The 19,678-nt window shown below is 44.6% G+C and overlaps 1 protein-coding gene across 2 annotated transcripts in view; it reads right to left on the bottom strand.

The window, feature by feature from the left end:
• Nucleotides 1-7,597: 7,597 nt before the first annotated feature.
• UPF2 (UPF2 regulator of nonsense mediated mRNA decay) overlaps nt 7,598-19,678 on the bottom strand; it is a 69,685-nt gene continuing 57,604 nt past the window's right edge. Inside the window, exons 21-22 of one of the 2 annotated variants that reach the window (XM_063323624.1) lie at nt 17,833-17,953; nt 7,598-8,906 (exon numbers count right to left, since the gene is read on the bottom strand). In XM_063323624.1, the coding sequence (XP_063179694.1) occupies nt 8,897-8,906; nt 17,833-17,953 (131 nt within the window). In that variant the 3' untranslated portion in view covers nt 7,598-8,896. Of the gene's footprint in view, nt 8,907-17,828; nt 17,954-19,678 lie in introns of those variants that run through there. The other variant, XM_063323625.1, reaches the window with a different exon arrangement.

The following is a 19,678-nucleotide window of genomic DNA, read 5'->3' as shown; positions in this document are numbered from 1 at the left end:
CTCTCCCACCGCCACACCTACCGCTTCGGGAGCGTTTACTTGCCAGCCCAGGAGAAAAAAAAAAAAAAAAACAGCAACGTGGAAGCACGTGTGCAAGGAGTTGTTCATACTCTGATTAACAAAGATAAGTCACCCAAGCTCAGAGGGTGGCATGACACCCGAAGGACAAGCATTCCTACAAGCTGTCACGGCAGGAGGGAGATTATTTCTTCCTACATAAACCTCTTTCAGGAAACAGTTGTCAACGCGTCTCTATTTCCAATATACAAGCCAGCACAAGCGTAGAGGATCAACGTGGTCTTCAGGCAACAAACTTCATTACCGTGGAACATTTCCTGCCTTCCTAAATGGATTTACTTTGCCTGATTAGGTTTAATTTTTATTTACGGCATGAGTTTTCCAGCGCGCTCGAGCCCAGGAAATGGGCAGCGCGTGCCCAGCGCGGCGGTTCCTGCTGCCTCCTGTAATAAAACCCCCGAGCTCCGCGCCGGCCCCACCGGGAGCGGAGTGTCCTCTGCGGCGTGTCACCCTGCAGGCACCAGCGGTGCTTTCTCCGAAGCCAACAGCTGGCTTGACTTTACCTCAGGTAAAACTCGCAGCTGGTAAAAACCCCCGCAGTTTCACAGGGCGTGGGATTCCAGACCAAGCTGAATAATAACCCGCTAACGATCACGCCTCTCGGGCGTTACAATAAAAACAGGGAGACTTTGTCTCAGCCCTGCCGGTGTGTCCATCTTTCCCACTGGGAAAGAAAAGGTGCCGCAGGAGGGTTGAGGAACCGGCGTCTTCCAGGAACAGCTCGGCTGAATTCCCGGAGAAGCAGACTGATCCTCCCTGACCAGGCTGACCACCGGGTTTTCCTCCCAGGAGAGGGTTCATCCTGCCCTGAGCCCAAGGAGGAAGCCGGAGCCCCATCACCACCACATGAGAAGCTTCTCACAGCAGAGATAAGAAAAGCCCAAGCCGCCTCCGAGATCCCTCTCGCTACTCCGTTACCTGGGCTTCATTCCCATCCCTCCAGGGATGCCACTTCCAGCAACTCCTATCAATTTAATAACCACTTACCGGATTAATATAATATAGACACCAAACCTCTCTTCAGGTGGGCTGTGAAGGCCTTACTGCTGCTTTCAAGTCTTGCTTCCCAGGAGAGAACATCTGATCTTTAGCTTACTGTGAACAGAGATACGAGACAGAGATGTGCATGCATATATATATATATAACATTTAAAAAATTGGATACCGATGCAGGAAGGAGGACCACCAGCTCAGCTGGACGGTGACACTGAGACATGGGCAGAGCTCTCCCTTGTAGAGCAGACATGGGCTTCCCGTCACAGCTGGAGGAAGTTTCCAGCAGCCCTTCCCCAAAAAGCTGCAGTCAGGGACCAGTGGTGGCCCCGACGCCAGGCGTGCGCAGGGCGTGTGACATCCCCGTCCCCCTGGTGCGGAAGGGTTTCTGAAACCGGCTCCCTCGGGGCGTCCTCTGGCCCCGGCGAGGTGGGCGCAGTCGGGCAGTTACCGCTCTCCCGCAGCATTGCTGTCGTCAGCCAGGAGCTGCCCAAGAAGCAAGCCAAGGGTTCAGAAATGAATGTTTATCTCCAAAACGGGGATATTTTATTTTATTGTATCAAATTAACCAGCGAAGAGGCTTTTAAGGGGCTGATCGGTGGCTACAAGCCCTAGGAGGCAGGACCAGCAAGTGGAAGACTCCAGTCCTGAGCAGGCTCCTTGGGGATCCCCAACTCCCGTATTTGCACGGGCTCTTCCTTGTTTGCAGGGGAGGCAGCGCAGACAGAAGCGGCTAATGCTACCAAAATTAAGGCTCTCATTAACACTGTTTCGGCACGTCTTCTCCCGCAGTGAGCTGACTGCAGTCAGAGCAACCCAGTTTCTACACTCAGGCCCCCGTTGGAGACCAGCAGCAGCGCTTGAGCAATTCTGCATCTCTGTGAGGCTTCAGGGGTATCGGCTTTTTTAGCGGAACCAGCAGGACACAACACATCACCCTTCACAGCGTCGCTCCCTGACCAGTCGCACCACCTTTGGTGGTGCCTTCAGGCAGCTTCCTGCGTTTTAAGGTCTTCTTCCAGCATAATTCCTGTTTTGAGGAAGAGCGGTACGCAGGGGGAGTCTCCTCATGCACATGGAGCTCAAATTCCTACGCCTGGGAGAGGAATTTGCAGTCTGAAATCAATAAATGAGACACAAAGTCCTACAAGCAGCTCCGTCTACCCTGAAATGGGGCTCCTCACCTCGACCACCGCAGGAGGCCGACCCCGACCGGGGAGTGGGGACGTGGTGGAACCACCACCGGGGTGAGATGGAGCTCTCCTGGGCCGGGGCAGCGCTGGCAGGTTTAGCAATAGCTGCTTCCCCGCACGGCTGACGCCCTGCAGCGGCGCCTGGGAGGCGAGCGATGGAAACGTGTTCGGGCAACGAGGGCGCGGGAACAGCCCTTGGCCACGCGGGGAAGGGAGGGTCCATCGGGACAAGCTGCCACAGAAATCACCGCTGTGTTACCAAGGGGCTGCAGTGGGAAGAGGAGAACTCTCTAGAAGCGTTTTGTGCAAATAGAGCTGAGCGCTGTCACCAGCCCTAAAGCACCGGCTAACTGACCAAGAGCAGGCCTGGGGCGCTCTTCCTCAGGGGCAAATGCAGCCCCGAGGATTTCACACCGCGTAGATAAACTCAAAAGTTAGTATTTTTCCCCAAATTTCAATAACTTACATCAGCCGGATGGAGCAGAGGACACAGCCACGTACCCACCGCGATTTACAACCCAAAATGCGGACACCCCCTGGCTTTCTCACCGCCCCCCCCAGCCCCGGAGCTGCACGGTATCTTCAGAGGAGACGAGCGTCTCCAGCGTCCCAGGTCGCGTCCCAGGTCCCACTCGTGAGCGTTCCGGCTGTCAAACAGGTTAACGAGAGCGCGACGGGGGTGTCCTTACCAAGGCAACCCTGAGGTGCTACCAAAAAGTTGCAAAACAAAAAAACAATTAAGGGGTAAATACGGCAAAGTTTTCAAGCTCTTGATCTGTCAACCAGGACTTGGTCCCAGCAGAAAAGGTCACTCCCTTTATCCCACCCACACCAAACGTTTTCCCCACAGGTAAGTATCAATGAACAAATAAATATCAGCAAAATCTAAATTTCTTCCTCCTCTTTAAGCGTCTCAGCCGTTTTTTTTTTTGCCCGATGGCTTGGATCCAGGTGAGGGAGGGAAGGAAGGAGGGAAGGAAAGGAGTGATTTTAACAAAACACCGTTTGTTCTTCTCACCACCGTCATAAACACCAAGTGTTTTAGTGGCACAATCATCCCCCCGCAGTAATAACTTTAAAGTTTATTATTCAAACAATACAAGTAAATGTTCGGACATTTACTCACTTGTTTAACTTCTTGCCCAAATAGTTTCCGACTCCCAGTACGCTTGGAGAGGTTGGAAAAAAAAAAAAAAAAGCCTATTTATAGCTGAGTTCTGAGAAGAGACAGTGGAGGGTTGTCTCGGATGAGCGTCTTCAGCCGGGCAGAATGGCACGCGGCCGAGGAGGAACCTCAGGGTGGAAAAAATTAGTGACAAAGCACAAAAGAAAAGGAAAAAAACCCCAGAGTATTCATCAGGGGGCAACGGCAGGTTCATGGTATTATTATTATTGTATTTATTTTGAAAATATTCTCTTACCTGTCTGGGATATGTGGTCTCAATGGCACAGCGCCCCTTTTGGGGGACGACAGTAATTAACGAGTTTGTTTACTGGCTTTTTTCATTTATCTACCTTCATTTATACCTCCCGAGAGAAAAGCGCGACGACCGTTCGGTGGGAGGAGCGTGACGCCGCCAGGGCCTCTCCCGGCAGCCTCGGGGGGCTTTCAGGTCGAACGTGCGCGGGCTATTAATCGCCCGCCCTTGGCCGCAGCCGTGGCGGGTCGGTGGGGACGCGGCTCAGCCGGAGGGGCTGGGAGAAGCGGCGGAGCCCCTGCAGGGTTATCGCCCCAACTGGGCGCTTTTCAACAGCGACGCGTCGACTGAAGGCCAAGGCGCTCCCCTGCACGGCAGAGCGGGGGCTGCATCCGCAAATGCCCGAGCCGAACCCCGTAACTCCCGGCAGCTCTCATGGCGCCGCCCTGCCAAGGGCCCAGTTGCTGCTTCGCCAGGAAGAAACAAAAAAAACCCGCAAACTGGAGCACACACCAGGCAGCCTCCACCAGGCGGAGGTGGTTTTCTAAGCCTCAACAGACATAACATTTACATTATGTGTGTGCGCTGCCGCATATCTGCCTCAATGTAGGTAGTATTTTTATCTCCGTAACAGAAACAGCACCTAAAGGGGCTCTAAGGTCTCCCCGGAGCCTTCTCTTCTCCAGGCTGAACAACCCCAACTCTCAGCCTGTCCTCACAGCAGAGGGGCTCCAGCCTCTGAGATGCCCTAAGCTGCATCTCCTCAGGTCCCACGTCCAGGTTCCTCAGGTGGTCACAAACCCAGTCTCCTACAATGGGAGGGATTTCATTCCCCCAGTCCCTGCCTTGAGCTTTAGGGCCTTGAGCAATGCGGGAAGAGAGGGTACTGTCAAAAACTGAGGCAAAAAAATTGTCAATTACAATCACACAACACATTCTCTGGTTGTCAGTGAGCCAGCTCAGCGAGCCTCACATCGCCGAAGACGCAACTTCAAATGCCTGGACCTGACTTCAGTCCAAATTCTTTCCAGAGAATGATAAGATAACAGAAATCTTTTACGCAATCAAGGACATGAAACAATTTCTCCTTCATCTACGTACATATTTTCCCAGATTTAACTACTCCCATGCGTGTTTGGGAACCCTGCTTTGGAAACACGCTTTGCAAGAGCACCTTCAACCAGTGTCCCTTGAGAAACGCTGCTGGAGGAACATCCCCTCTCTTTTGTAAGAAAAGATGAGCAATTATATTAGACATAATTAATTAAAAGAAACATCCTGTGATCTGGATAAAGCAGCATGATTCATAGAGAACAGACAAGCACTGATCAAAATACAGGTTATTCTCCTGTTCCTGTATGAAAACCTGATACACCTGAACACTTCAATGAGATGTTCTCTACAGGAAGACAAAGCATTCTCAGGACTTCAAGTCAACGGGAGCCACATAATCCCTGCCACAACAAAGCCCTGCTGCACCTGGGGAGGAATAACCCCATGCACCAGGACAGGTCGGGGGTGACCTGCTGGAGAGCAGCTCAGCTGAAAGAGACCTGGGAGTCCTGGTGGACAACAGGATGACCATGAGCCAGCAATGTGCCCTTGTGGCCAAAAGGGCCAATGGCATCCTGGGCTGCATCAAGAAGAGTGTGGCCAGCAGGTCGAGGGAGGTCATCCTCCCCCTCTACTCTGCCTTGGTGAGGCCACAACTGGAGTACTGTGTCCAGTTCTGGGCTCCCCGGTTCAAGAGGGACAGGGAACTGCTGGAGAGGGTGCAGCAAAGGGCTACCAAGATGATTAGGGGACTGGAACACCTCTCTTATGAGGAAAGGCTGAGGGATTTGGGTCTCTTCAGTCTGGAAAAAAGACAACTGAGGGGGGATCTTATCAACACTTATAAATACTGAAAGGGTGGGTGTCAGGAGGATGGGGCCAGGCGCTTTTCAGTGGTGCCCGGGGACAGGACAAGAGGTGACGGGCACAAGCTGGAACACAGGAAGTTCCACCTAAACATGAGAAGGAGCTTCTTTACCCTGAGGGTGGCAGAGCACTGGCACAGGCTGCCCAGAGAGGTGGTGGAGTCTCCTTCTCTGGAGACATTCAAACCCCGCCTGGACGCGTTCCTGTGCCACCTGCTCTGGGTGACCCTGCTCTGGCAGGGGGTTGGGCTAGATGGTCTCCAGAGGTCCCTTCCACTCCCTACCATTCTGTGATTGTGTGAAATTGGAGAAGAATCAGGTGGCAAAACTTCTCCGCAAGCAGCAGGATGGCACCTCCCCACACCACAGGGGAAAAGCAAAGAATAACGGGGATGCGAACATTTTTTTCGCTGCAGATGTTCAACCCCAATTGTTCCACTCACAATGATTTTCGGCATAACGTTTTTATTCAGCATAACATTAGAATAATTTATTTCAAAGTCAAGCTTCAAAAGGTTTCACTGAATTGTTTTTTTTTGATTTCAGCCTGAAGTCAGGGAAATCCCCAGCTGACCCCAAACTATTTTCAGCAAATAATTTTATAAAGATATTTCCATTGATCCAGAGCCCATCCAAGGCATTAGACTGACACATGCAAAATAGAGCTCACGGGAATTCACGTTTTTATGCGGTTATTCAATTTGGATAAATTAAATGCTTTTGAAACTAAGCAGCATGCCGAGAAAAGGAAGTTGACTTTAGTTTGAACTACAATTAGATGCTTAATTTGCTATTAAGAATTGGTCGGCATTTTTCATCAGGGAAGTGGAAATTAGATTTGACCACTGGAGACGGTCATGTTGCTGTAGAAGAGATTCCTGGAGGAGCTCAGAGTTAAACGTGATTAAATAAACGTACCCATAAATTTTATGTGGAAAAAAAATGGATATGAAAAGAATCACGCAAGACTTGGAACGCAGACCTGGCCTTCCTGCAATGTCCTCCTCACCCGGCACGTACATCCCGCAGGACGGCAAGTACCTTCTCCGACACAGGGACAACTGAACCTGGAGGAGTTGTGACAAGGTGGGGTTTTGGGGGAGGGGGACAGCACGCTTTCAGGACACTTGCCTCCTTACAGAACAGATCTGGCAGAAGTGGAGAGAAACACACCTACACGTGATGTTACACAAACTTGTAGCCACGCTCTGGAAGTTGCCTACCAGCGCCCTGACCAGGTGGTGCTCAGGGACATCCTGCTCTCCTCCTTCCAGCGCTCCTCAGTCCCCAGGTGCCGGTACAGCACCTGGGGAGGCAAAGGAGCCCGCCTGAAGCTGCGCTTGCAGTTTTTCCCCTCTCAACGCTCGACTCCGTGATTAAAGAACAGAACTTTAAGTAGGTATATTTTAAAAACCTTGAATTCTTCTCGCCAAAGCTTATGCATTGTAAACTTCACGCTGAGTGCCTGAGCTGACAGCGTAACTAGCCACAGTAGACGGCTGCTGTCTTTATTTCAGGATTGCCTGGCAACAGCAACAGAAACACTATATGGCCACAATTTCATTTCTGGTTTTAAGCAAGTTATCACCAGAAGAGTTCTGCTCCCCTCTCGTCCTGCTCCACGTAAGGTCCACCGCAGCGTTTCACCCTTTCACCAGTCAGCACACAAACTGAGATGCCAATGCAACAAGAGGGAACTTCATTACTACTGATCTAGCCAAAAGCAGCTTAATTTAACTCAGGTTAAATTAAACGCATACGACAGCTTATGTTATGGGAAATGATGATCTCAGTTTACACCTCTCTGCTAAACAGTAAGAAAATCTTGCACTTACTAAACGTTATTTGTTTCTTGGGGCAGGAATCCTCCCGCTTTGGTAAAACACCATCTATTTCTACGCTGCTTGTACGAAGCACTGCCCGAGCCCCACGACGTCCCACAAACTCTTCAAAACATCGTTTCAGAGGAAGCGAAGTCAACGGAAAGAGACAGCCGTCGATTCTAAATTACAACACTTTATTGCAGCATTGGCAAAGGTCAGATTTCTGAAGCTGGTGAAGATCGGGCGGCATTTCTGTATGAAATGTTACAATTTTACAAGTCTCTCTTCCTACATGCAGAAACCAAAAAACAGTGGTAAAAAGGATTTTAAAAGAGCTAGAAAAAAGAATTAGTAGTAACATACAGATGAGCTCTTTAACTCAATTAACTACCTCTACCTGAATGCAAACAAAAAACTATGCTAATAAATAACAGATTGTCAGAAACAGACCAAGAAACCTCATTTCTACTTAGAAAAAAAATAAGAATTCTACTTGTTTCCAGACTTAAATTTTTTTTTTTTTTTTAAAACTTTTGTTTGTTTGTTTTAATAGACACAGAGGCTTATCAACCCATGAAGATCAACAAAATATCTGGATCCATTCCTCGACATCCTCCCGTTACGCTGACCGGCACGTTTTGGTTTTCAATGATACATACAATGGGCTCCACTATCTCCCCGTCCTCAGGCTGGCATCAGGCTGTTCCAAGCAGTACGAGCCAACACCCCCTCGTAATCAACTTCCCTTCGATTTTAAACCCCAACAGACACTTTACCTCCTTGGCTCTGAAGTTTTTCACCCTTCCCCACCCCCTCCTCCTTTGCTCATCTGGCAGTAAAAGGCTATTTCTGAACCAAAACCATTCTCGCTGAGGAGTGTCTGATAAGAAGTTATCCTACTCGTCAGGGTTTTCCTTTACGTTTCACTGTTCGCGTTACGTTTTTCTACTGTAGACTTGCAGGCCCCAAAAAACACCCTTCCAACGCAAAGTGCTCGATTCAGAGATAACATAACTTGCGGCAAGTTCAGAACTTTGTCCTCCCACATCCTGAGCTGTCAAAAGACCTTTTCCGTTCCAGTGCAATCGAGCTGAATTTCAGGTTGATCCTTGTTTTCACCCAGCTGCTCGCTTGGTCAAGTTAAACCATCTCATTCCTTCTCTTCTGCTCTTAGGAGAAAATTAACCCTCAACGCAGTTCCCATAACAAAAAGCTTTTTTTTTTTGACTTTTTTTTTTTTTTTTTTAGGCCATGACTGGAAGCTTCCACTTGTTCTGTGTGGGGTTGGGGGGGGGGAAGAGGGGAGGCTGTTGCTTCTGCCCCACGGCCCCAGCCTGTCCCAGGTTTCGATTCTGAACGCTCTTAGACTGACATGCTGAGATGTGTCCACTGCTCTCACTTCATCGCTGGAGGACTCCACTATCCACAACATCAGAGATACAGGACCTAATGAAATGACACTTGCTGCTGGATCAACGTCTCCTAAGAAAAGAAAGGAAAAAAGAAATAGTTTAATAGGAGACATGCAATACCATCCAGGTTAGCGACCAGTGGAATCAACTGCTAGTGATTTTAATATGCGGAGGCTAAAAGAATATCAGAGTTACTTATTATCCGCACAATTTTTTCAAAAGGCCACAGCAAACAGAAGAAGGTAGAGAAATTATATCAGAAAAAAACTTCCCCTACGCAATTCCAGCAGACAAGTTTAAAATTGTTCAGAAAGACGGTTGCCTTCTCCTAGATGAGATGCTAAACTACCAAAGTGCACAGCTAATTTGTGAATTTGTTGAAATACAAGTTACTTTAAATAGTTTTCATCTTTTTTGTGTGGTTTCTTAATGTTTAGAAGTACCGCAGAAGTGTTAAGAGGGCTTTCTAGAGCCAAATAATTGTTTAGAGTATTTTTAGAGGGACAATAATTGTATTAAAACTTTTGATCATCCCTTGCTCGTGAAAAACGTGCCCCCACCCAGAAAAAGTCGCATTTAATTCTCTCAAGAAGGTAAATACGCATTGAAAAGTCACACCGATTTGCCAGCACACGACACAAGAGCAGAGTAATCCAGCAGTGAGGCTAATCCCGTATCACCATCTTCAGCACAACTCTCACTTGCTGTATCTGGGGCTGGATTTTAGTTCATTTCTAGACTGTAAATTAAGATTTAGTAGCACAAAGCAAACTAACAATTAGACAACGTTGACAATTACCAGCAAGCTCCAGGGCTACACACCCAAGTCTCTCACATTGTAAACACAAAAAGTTGACATTCTTTGCAGTAGCGCATAAACCTCCAGCATTTGTTGTGCAATAAATTAATCTCAATCTAGTTTTTATTGAAAATCTCGCAAGAAAAATGCCACAAGTATGTTTAACAGGACACAGTAACTTCTGCATTTCTTGTAACAGGCAAAGCTTTCACAGTAATTCAATATTCTTATGTATTGCTTTGTTTTGTTATTCAGTGTTCCAGTTACTCAGTATTTGTGTGTTTTATTTAAACACACCGTGTATTTTTGTCAGGAAGCGCTGATGCATCACTACACCTTACTGCAGTTTTGCTTCTGGTTTTTAACCATGTTTTAATGTGACACAACGTAATGCTCCAATTCTTTGTGGCACACTCAGCATCGGGAACGTTGGCTATGTGGTTGCAAAGCAAGGCACTTGAGTTTTTAATATATTTAGTAAAATGGGATTTCACTTGCAGAGCGCTACAACTGTGAAGAAACTTCAAATGTCAAGAAATTGCAGAACCGTGCTTTTACCTCTCCACCTCCCTTCAAAAAAAATAATAATCCTGCTGTTGCTGGGGAGGGAAGGAGAAAAGCCACGACTGGCTGCGTGTATCTAACTTTGTAAAAACGACTCGCATCCAAACCGGCAGCTGCCGTGGCATGTTGGGGGTCGATAAGGCAGAGTAAGCCACGTTTCAGTGGATTAGGGCAGATGCTGCCGGCAAAAATCTTAGCTGCAGTTTTTCCAACTTTTTCGCATGACGCTTCACTCCAAATTAGTAAACTTGATCCAAACCTGTATTTGGCCAGGTCAAATTTTGTGCGTAGCTGTAATTAAAGACATCTTGCACTGTATGTGTAAAATAAATGAGTTTTTCGCAAGCTACTCCCCTACCTCCCTTCCCCGCTACCAACACAGTTATTAATGTGTATAAAAATCAGCTTGTATAAAAGTCAACTTCTCAACACCACCGCCTAAGCACCAATTCTGCCTAAATACTCCATGTGACAAAAACACGCGCACCTTTACCTAATCATGGCTGGAGTAGAAAACCAGAACTTGTGAAGAGGCACAGAAACATTATACCACAGTATAGGCTAGGAAATAATCACAAATCCGTTGCACGTGTGAAGTTGGGAGAATTTAAGTCAGCATTTAAGACAACATTATGGCTTAAAATAAAACGTGTCCAGGAGGATACGTGAAATCAAGTCCTTTCTGTACATTGTTGCTATCACAATATCACAAAAAAAAAATTTCTTAACATGTGAGATCTTTGAAATTAAATTTCACACTTCTCCCTAATCCCTTCATGTCCTCCATCCACCCACAATGCTCTCTGCATTTCTGGATTAATGCATTTCTTCAAAATTTCAAGCACCTTCCTTCTCCAAACACCTCTCAAAACTCACTTGCTGCTTTGCTTTTCATGACTCAGCTCAGCTGCGGTGCTCTCCATTCCCTCTCTCTCCTAATCACATTAACCAAAAACAGGAACATGAAATAGAAATACACGGCACACCTGGAATTTGTTATTCTGTTTTAAATATGCTCTTTCACGAACGGTTCTTTTCTTTGTGCACCTTATTCTGCTGAACACATTTTCTTGCTTTCAGACGGATGAGCTCTAGAGGGGAGGGGAGTTCTTGAAGAGGAGAGTAGCACATGGAGTTCAGACTCCTGCTCCGAACTGTTGTGTGCATGGGCAGTGGAGAGAACTGACGGAGACGGATCTGTGCTTTCTGCTCTGCTCCCACCAAACTGGCCTTTGAGAATAAACAGTACGTACGTGTTCCTGTATACTAGCAAGAGAAGAAAAAAACTGGCGAGTACTAACTTAAGTCCTGGGAAGCTTCAATTCAAGGACCTGTTGTGCCACAGTCAGCTTCTTTCCTGCCTCATACCTCTATGGACTTGGACAAAACATCACTTGCCTTCCACGCGGGAGTGTGCAAGTGTGTTCACATGTCACACCCAGCGGTGACTTGATTCCACAGGAATGACTGCAGGAACAGAGATCACAGAGATATCGTACTTTAACATGGGCTGGAGAGAAATTTCAACAAATGTAAAGGTGTTTGGTCTCATTCTAAAGCCATTACTGCTGCTGGCGTGGCCACGTTCTCAACAGCAAGATTGGAAGTTATGTTCTGCAGAACGTTAACAAGCAGTTTTGTATTAAAAAAATATTGCACTGGCTTTTAAATAGCTGTTATCAATTTATCTGTGCAAGAATATATTCTCTGGAACTGTCATATTTCAGTGTGTGTTTCTGGACTAATAAAATACTAAGGTGCCTTAGTGATTTCCTAACAAATCCGAATTATCAACTTCCATACTGTAAAAAAAATAGTCACAGATTCAAATAAGCCACAAAAGCTGGACTCACCTCAGTAAGAGAATCTTAAATTGTGCAAGTTATTTGATATTCTCATCAGCTCAACAAAAGTAAAACACCCTGACAAAAGCCAAGCCAGAGTATGCGAAGTGGGCTATTATCAGGAAGGTCTTTTGAGGATTGGTAGTTCATTTCCAGAGGGCCACAAAGCTGCAGGGGTTTTTGTTTGTGGGTTTTGGGTTTTTTTCTTAAATATTATTATTATTTATTTATATGGAAACAACTTTTTTAAACAGAGTCTTTATAAATGAGTATGCTAATAAATAAAATCTTCCTCATATTCTTAATAATTTCCTAATATTCCTAATCAATAAAGTGCCTTCCTTTCCCTCCTAACTATAATTGTGACCAGGTCTCTCTTCACCTCTGCTATACGGGTTAGACTCGCACATCCATTTGCGGAGCCCACCGAGCACCACAACTGCCAAGACAAAAATCCAAGGACCTCGCGTTTCTTACTCTTTTCTGTTCAATTGCAGTGCAGTCCGCCAAAAGGAACTGAAGGATTTGGAACGCTCCTCCCACTTCATATTCCTACCCTGGGCGTTCCTGCCATACACCAGCTGAAAAGGGAGGTTGGAATTTCTCTGCTGAGGTTGAGTGGCTTTCACAGCAGGCTACGCTGGCACGAGTATGTATTAGGGAAAAGGATGCAGTACAGGATCTAGAATGACAACTGAGAAAAGGTCAAGATTAAAATACCCGTGAAAAAGACGGCAAGGAATAAGGTGAACTGAGGTAGGACACAATTAAATAGAGCACTGAATTTTTTTAGCATTTATGAAATCTAGAATATGAAGATGGGAGCCGTTTTGTCATAAAAATCCCTGAAGTAAGAGCAAAATACTACTGCTAAAGTGATTTTTTTTTTTAAAGAAAAAAAGAAGAGATCATTGAAAATGACAACTAAAGATTTCAGAAGCAGCTTGATGAACGACGGGATAGATTTGTCTGTTTGAGACAGGGCTACGCCAACACCCAAGAGTCTCTAGTTTGAGAAAATGACAGTGATCTACAACAATCGGCTAGGCTGAATCCAAGGAGACATTGGATTTAGGCTCCCCAAGATTTCTGGTGTGTCAAGATGATGTGAATTCAAAGCTTTAAAATATAATACTGGTCAATACAACAACTACAGAGTGGGAGAAGCATGAAGCGTGTTTGTCCAGTAGCTGAAACGGGAAGGCATGTTAAATCGACATTTTTCCTTATTATCTATACTCTGATTTTTCAGCATTAATGAAATACTCCTTATTATGAGAATATAGCTAATAAAATCCTAGTGTCCTGAGATTATGTTTATGCTTCATTTTTCTTTACTAAATGGGTTAAAGAGAAATAACAGTCAGATGCAAATAGGAGACCTGAAATTATCAATTAACTTGAAAGCTGACAAACTAAATCATATTCATCTGCATCCCAGTGGGCCTCTTGACACAGACAGGTCCTCTCTCTTTACTATACTTTCAGAACAGCAGTGAGTTTTGAGGTTACTGCTTTTAATAAGGAGAGGTTTAACAAGTTAAAAAACTCCTTGGCAAGGCCGGCTTCTCCGTAGTCAAATTTCTCACTGCAATTCTTTTTTCTTTCTCAGTAATCAATAGTTTTAAACAGATTTCATAAAACGTGGTTATTTACATTCTACTTTAAGCAAGCCATTTAGCGTATCTCAGTCCTCTTTAAACAAAGGAAAAACAGTTTTCTGAAGTGAAAGGCTGTTCTCCGCAATTGTAAAAGCATTTTCATGATAAACCCATCACCAAAAAAAAAATTACTTTTGTAAGTTTTGTGTTTCCTGAAGGTATCACTTTAACAGTTTGATAACACAAATGCTACACAACTGGAGGCAAGACTGAAAATTGTTGCCTTCCAAATTCCGCTGAAGTAAATAAAGGAATCCTGCTTTTAATGGAGTGACAGTAAGTTATCTTTAAGGCCAGTAAGCCTTAAATGTGCAAGTCCCCAAAAGAATCTCCTCCTTGCAGGATCAGCAGGTCTTAAAAAAAGCCCAGAGAGCAGTGAGGAATGGAGTTAAATCCAGTTGATACCAGGAACATCACAAGTGGTGTCCCCAGGGCTCAGTATTGGAGTCAGTTCTCTTTAATATTTTTATCAATGATCTGGATGAGGGAATTGAGTGCACCCTCAGTAAATTTGCAGATGACACAAAGTTGGGTGGGAGCATTGATCTGCTTGAGGGTGGGAAGGCTCTACAGAGGGATCGGGACAGGCTGGATCGATGGGCCGAGGCCAATGGTGTGAGGTTCAACAAGGCCAAGTGCTGGGTTCTACACTTGGGTCACACCACCCCCATGCACCGTTACAAGCCTGGGGAGGAGTGGCTGGAGAGTTGTGCAGTGGAAAGGGGCCTGGGGGTGTTGATCAGCTGCCAGCTGAATATGAGCCAGCAGTGTGCCCAGGTGGCCAAGAGCATCCTGGCCTGTAGCAGGAATAGTGTGGCCAGCAGGACTAGGGCAGTGATCGTCCCCCTGTACTTGGCACTGGTGAGGCCCCACCTTGAGTGCTCAGTTTTGGGCCCCTCACTACAGCAAAGACATTGAGGTGCTGGAGCGTGTCCAGAGAAGGGCAACGGAGCTGGTGAGGGGTCTGGAGCACAGGTCTTGTGAGGAACGGCTGAGGGAGCTGGGGGTGTTCAGCCTGGAGAAAAGGAGGCTGAGGGGAGACCTTCTCGCTCTCTACAACTGCCTGAAAGGAGGGTGTAGAGAGTTGGGGGTCGGTCTCTTCTCCCAATCAACAGGTGATAGGACAAGAGGAAACGGCCTCAAGTTGCACCAGGGGAGGGTTGGAGTGGATATTCAGAAAAATTTCTTCACCGAAAGGGTTGTCAAGCATTGGGACAGGCTGCCCAGGGAAGCAGTGGAGTCACCATCCCTGGAGGTATTTAAAGACGGGTAGATGTGGTGCTGAGGGACATGGTTTTGTGGTGGGCTTGGTAGTATAAAGGTTTGCCGTTGGACTTGAGGATCTTAAGGGTCTTTTCCAACCTAAATGATTCTATGATTCGAAAACCTGTGGCTATACAAGCAGGCAATTACAAACAAACAGCAATAAATTCCAATTTTTGATCCATCATTTTGCAGAGGCTAAATAATAAGAAATGTGACAAAGCCTGTAAATCTCACTACGTTTAATTCAATACAGTAACATGATGTTAATAGATAACAAATAAAGTGAACACTGAAAGATTTCTCTTTTCTCATTAACAAAACACATGCTGTATAGCCACAGACATTAAATCGTTCCTCCATTTGCTCTGCATTTATCACAGGCAAAGGAGATGAGCATTTGTAGGTGTTTTTGGTTGGTTATTTTGCTTTATCATCCTGCTAGACCAAAACACAACCACAGAAAAGTTTAGGTTCCAAAGGCCCTCTGAAGGTCATTCTAGTCCAAATCCTTCTGTGACAGCAGGGCTAATTGCAGAGCTAAATCCAGCTGTTCAAGGCCAAAAACATATGAGAGAACCCAGTGCTGCCTTCATTAATTTTTGCATCATCCACTATGATAGGTAGATTTGGATTTAACTTTCTAGAAGATGTCTGAAACAGTGCTCAGGACATGTTTGGCAACACAAAAGTAAAGGTAACACCACCAAATCGATTTCTCTACTCTTAACAGTACTTGAAATGCAGGAAAGTCCTTGTCCCACAGCCTTAGCTATCAGAACCTGTCAGATTGTACGTCTCAATGGAATCAACCAGGGGATTTCCTTGGTCAGATTATCCCTAACCTCAGGAAATGTAAAATAAAAAATCAGTATATCTTAAAGAAAGTAACATACATTATTATTTCCAATAAATTCCAGTTACTATTGTGAGAAAAATAACGTATCAGTCATCTTCATATACAAAGAAGAAACAACTCAAAGCAGCTCCCTTTTCATGTGATAACATCTGTAATTATACAAATTGGCTCTATCACATAGGAAAGTGAGGAGTTCTTCAAACAGATACTGAAATTAATAGCTTGGTTCCTGTTTGCTGAGAGCAAATAGGAAGATACTGTTGTGTCCTCAGTGTCCATGGGTAACTTCTAAACTAAACCATGAGAGTAGTCTGGGCAGAGAGACTGCAGTTCACTCTAAAATTAGAAGATGATCTTCAATATATCCTATGAATCCGGAGCTCTAAAAACATAGGCAACGGACAATCTGTACCAGAATCAGTAAACCATTGGGGGACCCGCAGTCTCCAATAAATAAGTCTCTGCTTAAATATCTTTCAGTGGGGGTTAAGAAAAGTAACGTTCACTTACTAGAGGCTGCGATGGCTCAACTGATGCATGACCACAAGCCTGAGCACTGCGCTACACAACAAATAAAATATGCCTCCTAAACCAAACTTCCTGGTCCCTGCTGTAAGGAGCTTACAGATTAAAAGGAACAAAGAGTAAATTACATAATACAAAACTACACCAGAATTGCAAGCGCATGGCACAGCTATTTCAACGAGCAAACACTACTTAAACGGTTCTCCGGACAATGTCTGACCTAGTTTACAGCGAAGTCCTCAATTGTATTTTCCCTAAAACATTTGAAAATGAAAAGCTTTCCGAAGAACTGCATTAAAAAAAAAATAAATCTGCAAATATCATTTCTACTGGTCTGTCTGCTGTATTTGAAGAGTAAATGTAGTGTGCTCCTTGCAGAGGTTGCAAGGCATTTGGGAGAGATGACTGAAAGAAGAGAAGACTGCACAGTTATTTATGAAACACCTGCAAGTATTACGGCAATTCAGTGTAACTCAGTTTGTATTCTATGACAGTATTCAGTGACAGTAATACAAAAAAGCTAAGTGGACAGTGTTGCTCATTTTACTGAGTTACATCTGGTTAATTCTTATTTACTTTAAGTTGTAATTTGTTTTCAAAAATGAGGTTTGTTTTTTCTGTATAAGCACTATCTGTGTAGAGTCTCAGTGGAATAAGTGATCATCAGGAAGTTATAAAATACCTATAAAAACATATCAAAAAGAAGTTGGCAGTGTTACTGTAATTATTACATTATGCATTATTACATTACATTATTTCTAGTTTACAGAGACAGGCCCATTAGTAGGTAAACTCTGTTCTCCCTTCCTTCTGGCTGCTCCCATCTGTCCACCTCCAAAATTAACTTGCAAAGGGGAGAGAAACATGAAAGCAGAATGTGTTTCACCTGAAACTGTCTATTCAAATTCGTGCTGCAGGGTTAATTGCATGGCTTATTCTCAAGGTTACTGAGTGAGAAGAGACATACCGAGGTAACAGTAAAGCTGTAGAATGACTATTAGGCAAACTGGGATGCCTCTTCATGTTAACACTGTTTTTGGTATGCTCTTGCACACCATAAATCAAAGGTTCTCCTCCCCGCCTTTATTTTCTTCCCATTCGGAGCTTTAAATACAGAGCTTTGGCTCACAAATTCACCAAACTGAAGCAGCACAATGGGAATTTCTCTAGATATTTTTGAGTGTCCTCTCCCCCCTCCCACTGAGAAAGCAGCCTTGCATCTTTTCCCCTTTAAAAAGGGGATTCAGACTACCAGCCTTTTCACAACTGAAAAATAATCCTCTGGCTTCCAAACCTCTGTAAAGGACATCTTTACAGACACTGCCTTAGAAGCACAAAACACTGCTCGGTATTTTAACAGAATGCTTTGGAATGGAAACAACAAATGCACTTACACTACACAGATCATTATCTGTTTCAATTAGGAAGGTAATTACTTGCCTAGAACCAGAATTACCACATTTAAAGGAAGATTGTCCTACCTCCCACCAGTTTTAAAGATTAGATCTGCATTAGGTGCTCCCTTCGGATGCTGGTACCGAGGCCGCCGTTCACGATTAGTATTTGCTGGAGCCGGACGCTGTGCCAGAGACTGCAACATTTCTGTAATTTCATACAGAAGAAAGTTAAATACATTTTATATGCATCTTTTTAAAGAAGAATTGACACAAGCACATTTCACTGGTATGTATTAAAAAAGACACCTTATTGACACCTTGCTGTACTTTTGGGTTAACACTCAAGTTATTCAACAACAGCTAATTCCAAAAGAAGTGACTAAATTGCATAGACAGCTTTGACAAATCCAAGCAACCCTTAAAACTTGCATTTCCAGATGTTCTTACAGAAGGAACTGCCAGCAATGGTTTTCATCCCAGGTGCTTAAGAAAGGGGCCCATCACCTTTTCTTTCTAAAGATCTCAGCCACCACTTTCTTCATCAATGAGCAGGGACAAAGGTTCCCAGCAGCACGAGAAGCCACAACATGAAACTACCCTGAAATAGCAACAACTGGACAATGTTGCTGCCAATTAAAAGACTCAGTGAGAAACCCGTCCTAAAAATAAGCACTGAGAAGGCAGGTATTTAAGTTTAAGCAAGCCGTAATAGGATCCTTTTATGGAAAGACGGGCACCTGGAGAGGATGACTCAGCTGACCTACATCACACCAGCTGTCTCACAGAGGGAGCTTTTCACTTCACAATCAGTGAGAAGAAATAGGTGGGTGCAGAAAGAGGCCTACACTGCCCAGTTTAGCCCTAGACATCCAACTTTGGGGCAGTTTAAGCTAGGTAAGTATTGCTGTTTTGCATTCAGTAAAACTTAATTTCTAACATTTCATTTAATTTTTTTAATGATTAAAAAAATGGCTATTTCCCAGGCTAATAGTTATTAAGTACCCAATATAATTACAAATATGTTAGGAACCTCCATATAACCTCTGCCCATACGTTAATGCAGCTTATGGAGAGTATTTCTGACAGTCCACCTGTGCAAGAATCTCCATTGCTCAGCAAACAGAGGAAATAAATGAAGGGGAAAAGTGGAATAAGCTGTTAAACAGATTATGTTTGAAAGTCTGCTCTGTCTGGTTCTCTAATCACTGGTAATCTCATTGGAGACACATACCCATCACCTGCTAGAAACAAACGCTACTCTCACAATGACTTGCAGAGGGCAAACCTAGAGACTCTAATGAGATTCTCTCACCATTTACAAAATGCACACAAAGCTTTCAGTAAGGTGTTCACCCAGCCTTTGAGAAACTGGGAAGCTATGAATGATTTCATATAGAATATCTGTGTCAACAGTTAACAAACCGTGTATTCACGATCTGTATACTCCCCCTATCAACACCTGGGAAAGGCAAAAAAAGCCATTCAACATGCTGACATTACACATTTTTGTAAACATCATGAAATAACATCCTTCAAACCAATTCCGTGTGCCAGGAGAGATCTCTGTGGACAGTGAGGAAACACAGGAAGAAAATAAGAAGAGATGATGGTATATTGCCAGCCAGGCGCTAGAAGCAACTAATGAACAAGCGAGCATGTGGATGCCTATCTCTTGTGTTTTCCACACCAGAGGTGAAAGAAAACATCAGGGTTTGTGCCAAGTCAGCAGCTGAGAAGTTGAACAGTTGAGAAGATGCAATACAGAAGGAAGACATGGCAAAGGAGAACAATGTATTAGCTAGGGATGGCATCCATCTTTGCTTTTAGTGAAGGGGGGGGGAATAAAAATATCTACACAGAAAAATACTAGTCTAAGTTAGAAAGTCACCCAATTCCTAATATTCCTTTAAATTAAAAAGGTTTGTAATGC

The sequence above is a fragment of the Chroicocephalus ridibundus genome, chromosome 1 (assembly GCF_963924245.1).
Source record: "Chroicocephalus ridibundus chromosome 1, bChrRid1.1, whole genome shotgun sequence".
Classification (NCBI taxonomy): domain Eukaryota; kingdom Metazoa; phylum Chordata; class Aves; order Charadriiformes; family Laridae; genus Chroicocephalus; species Chroicocephalus ridibundus.
This window is presented reverse-complemented; position numbering and strand designations above follow the sequence as displayed.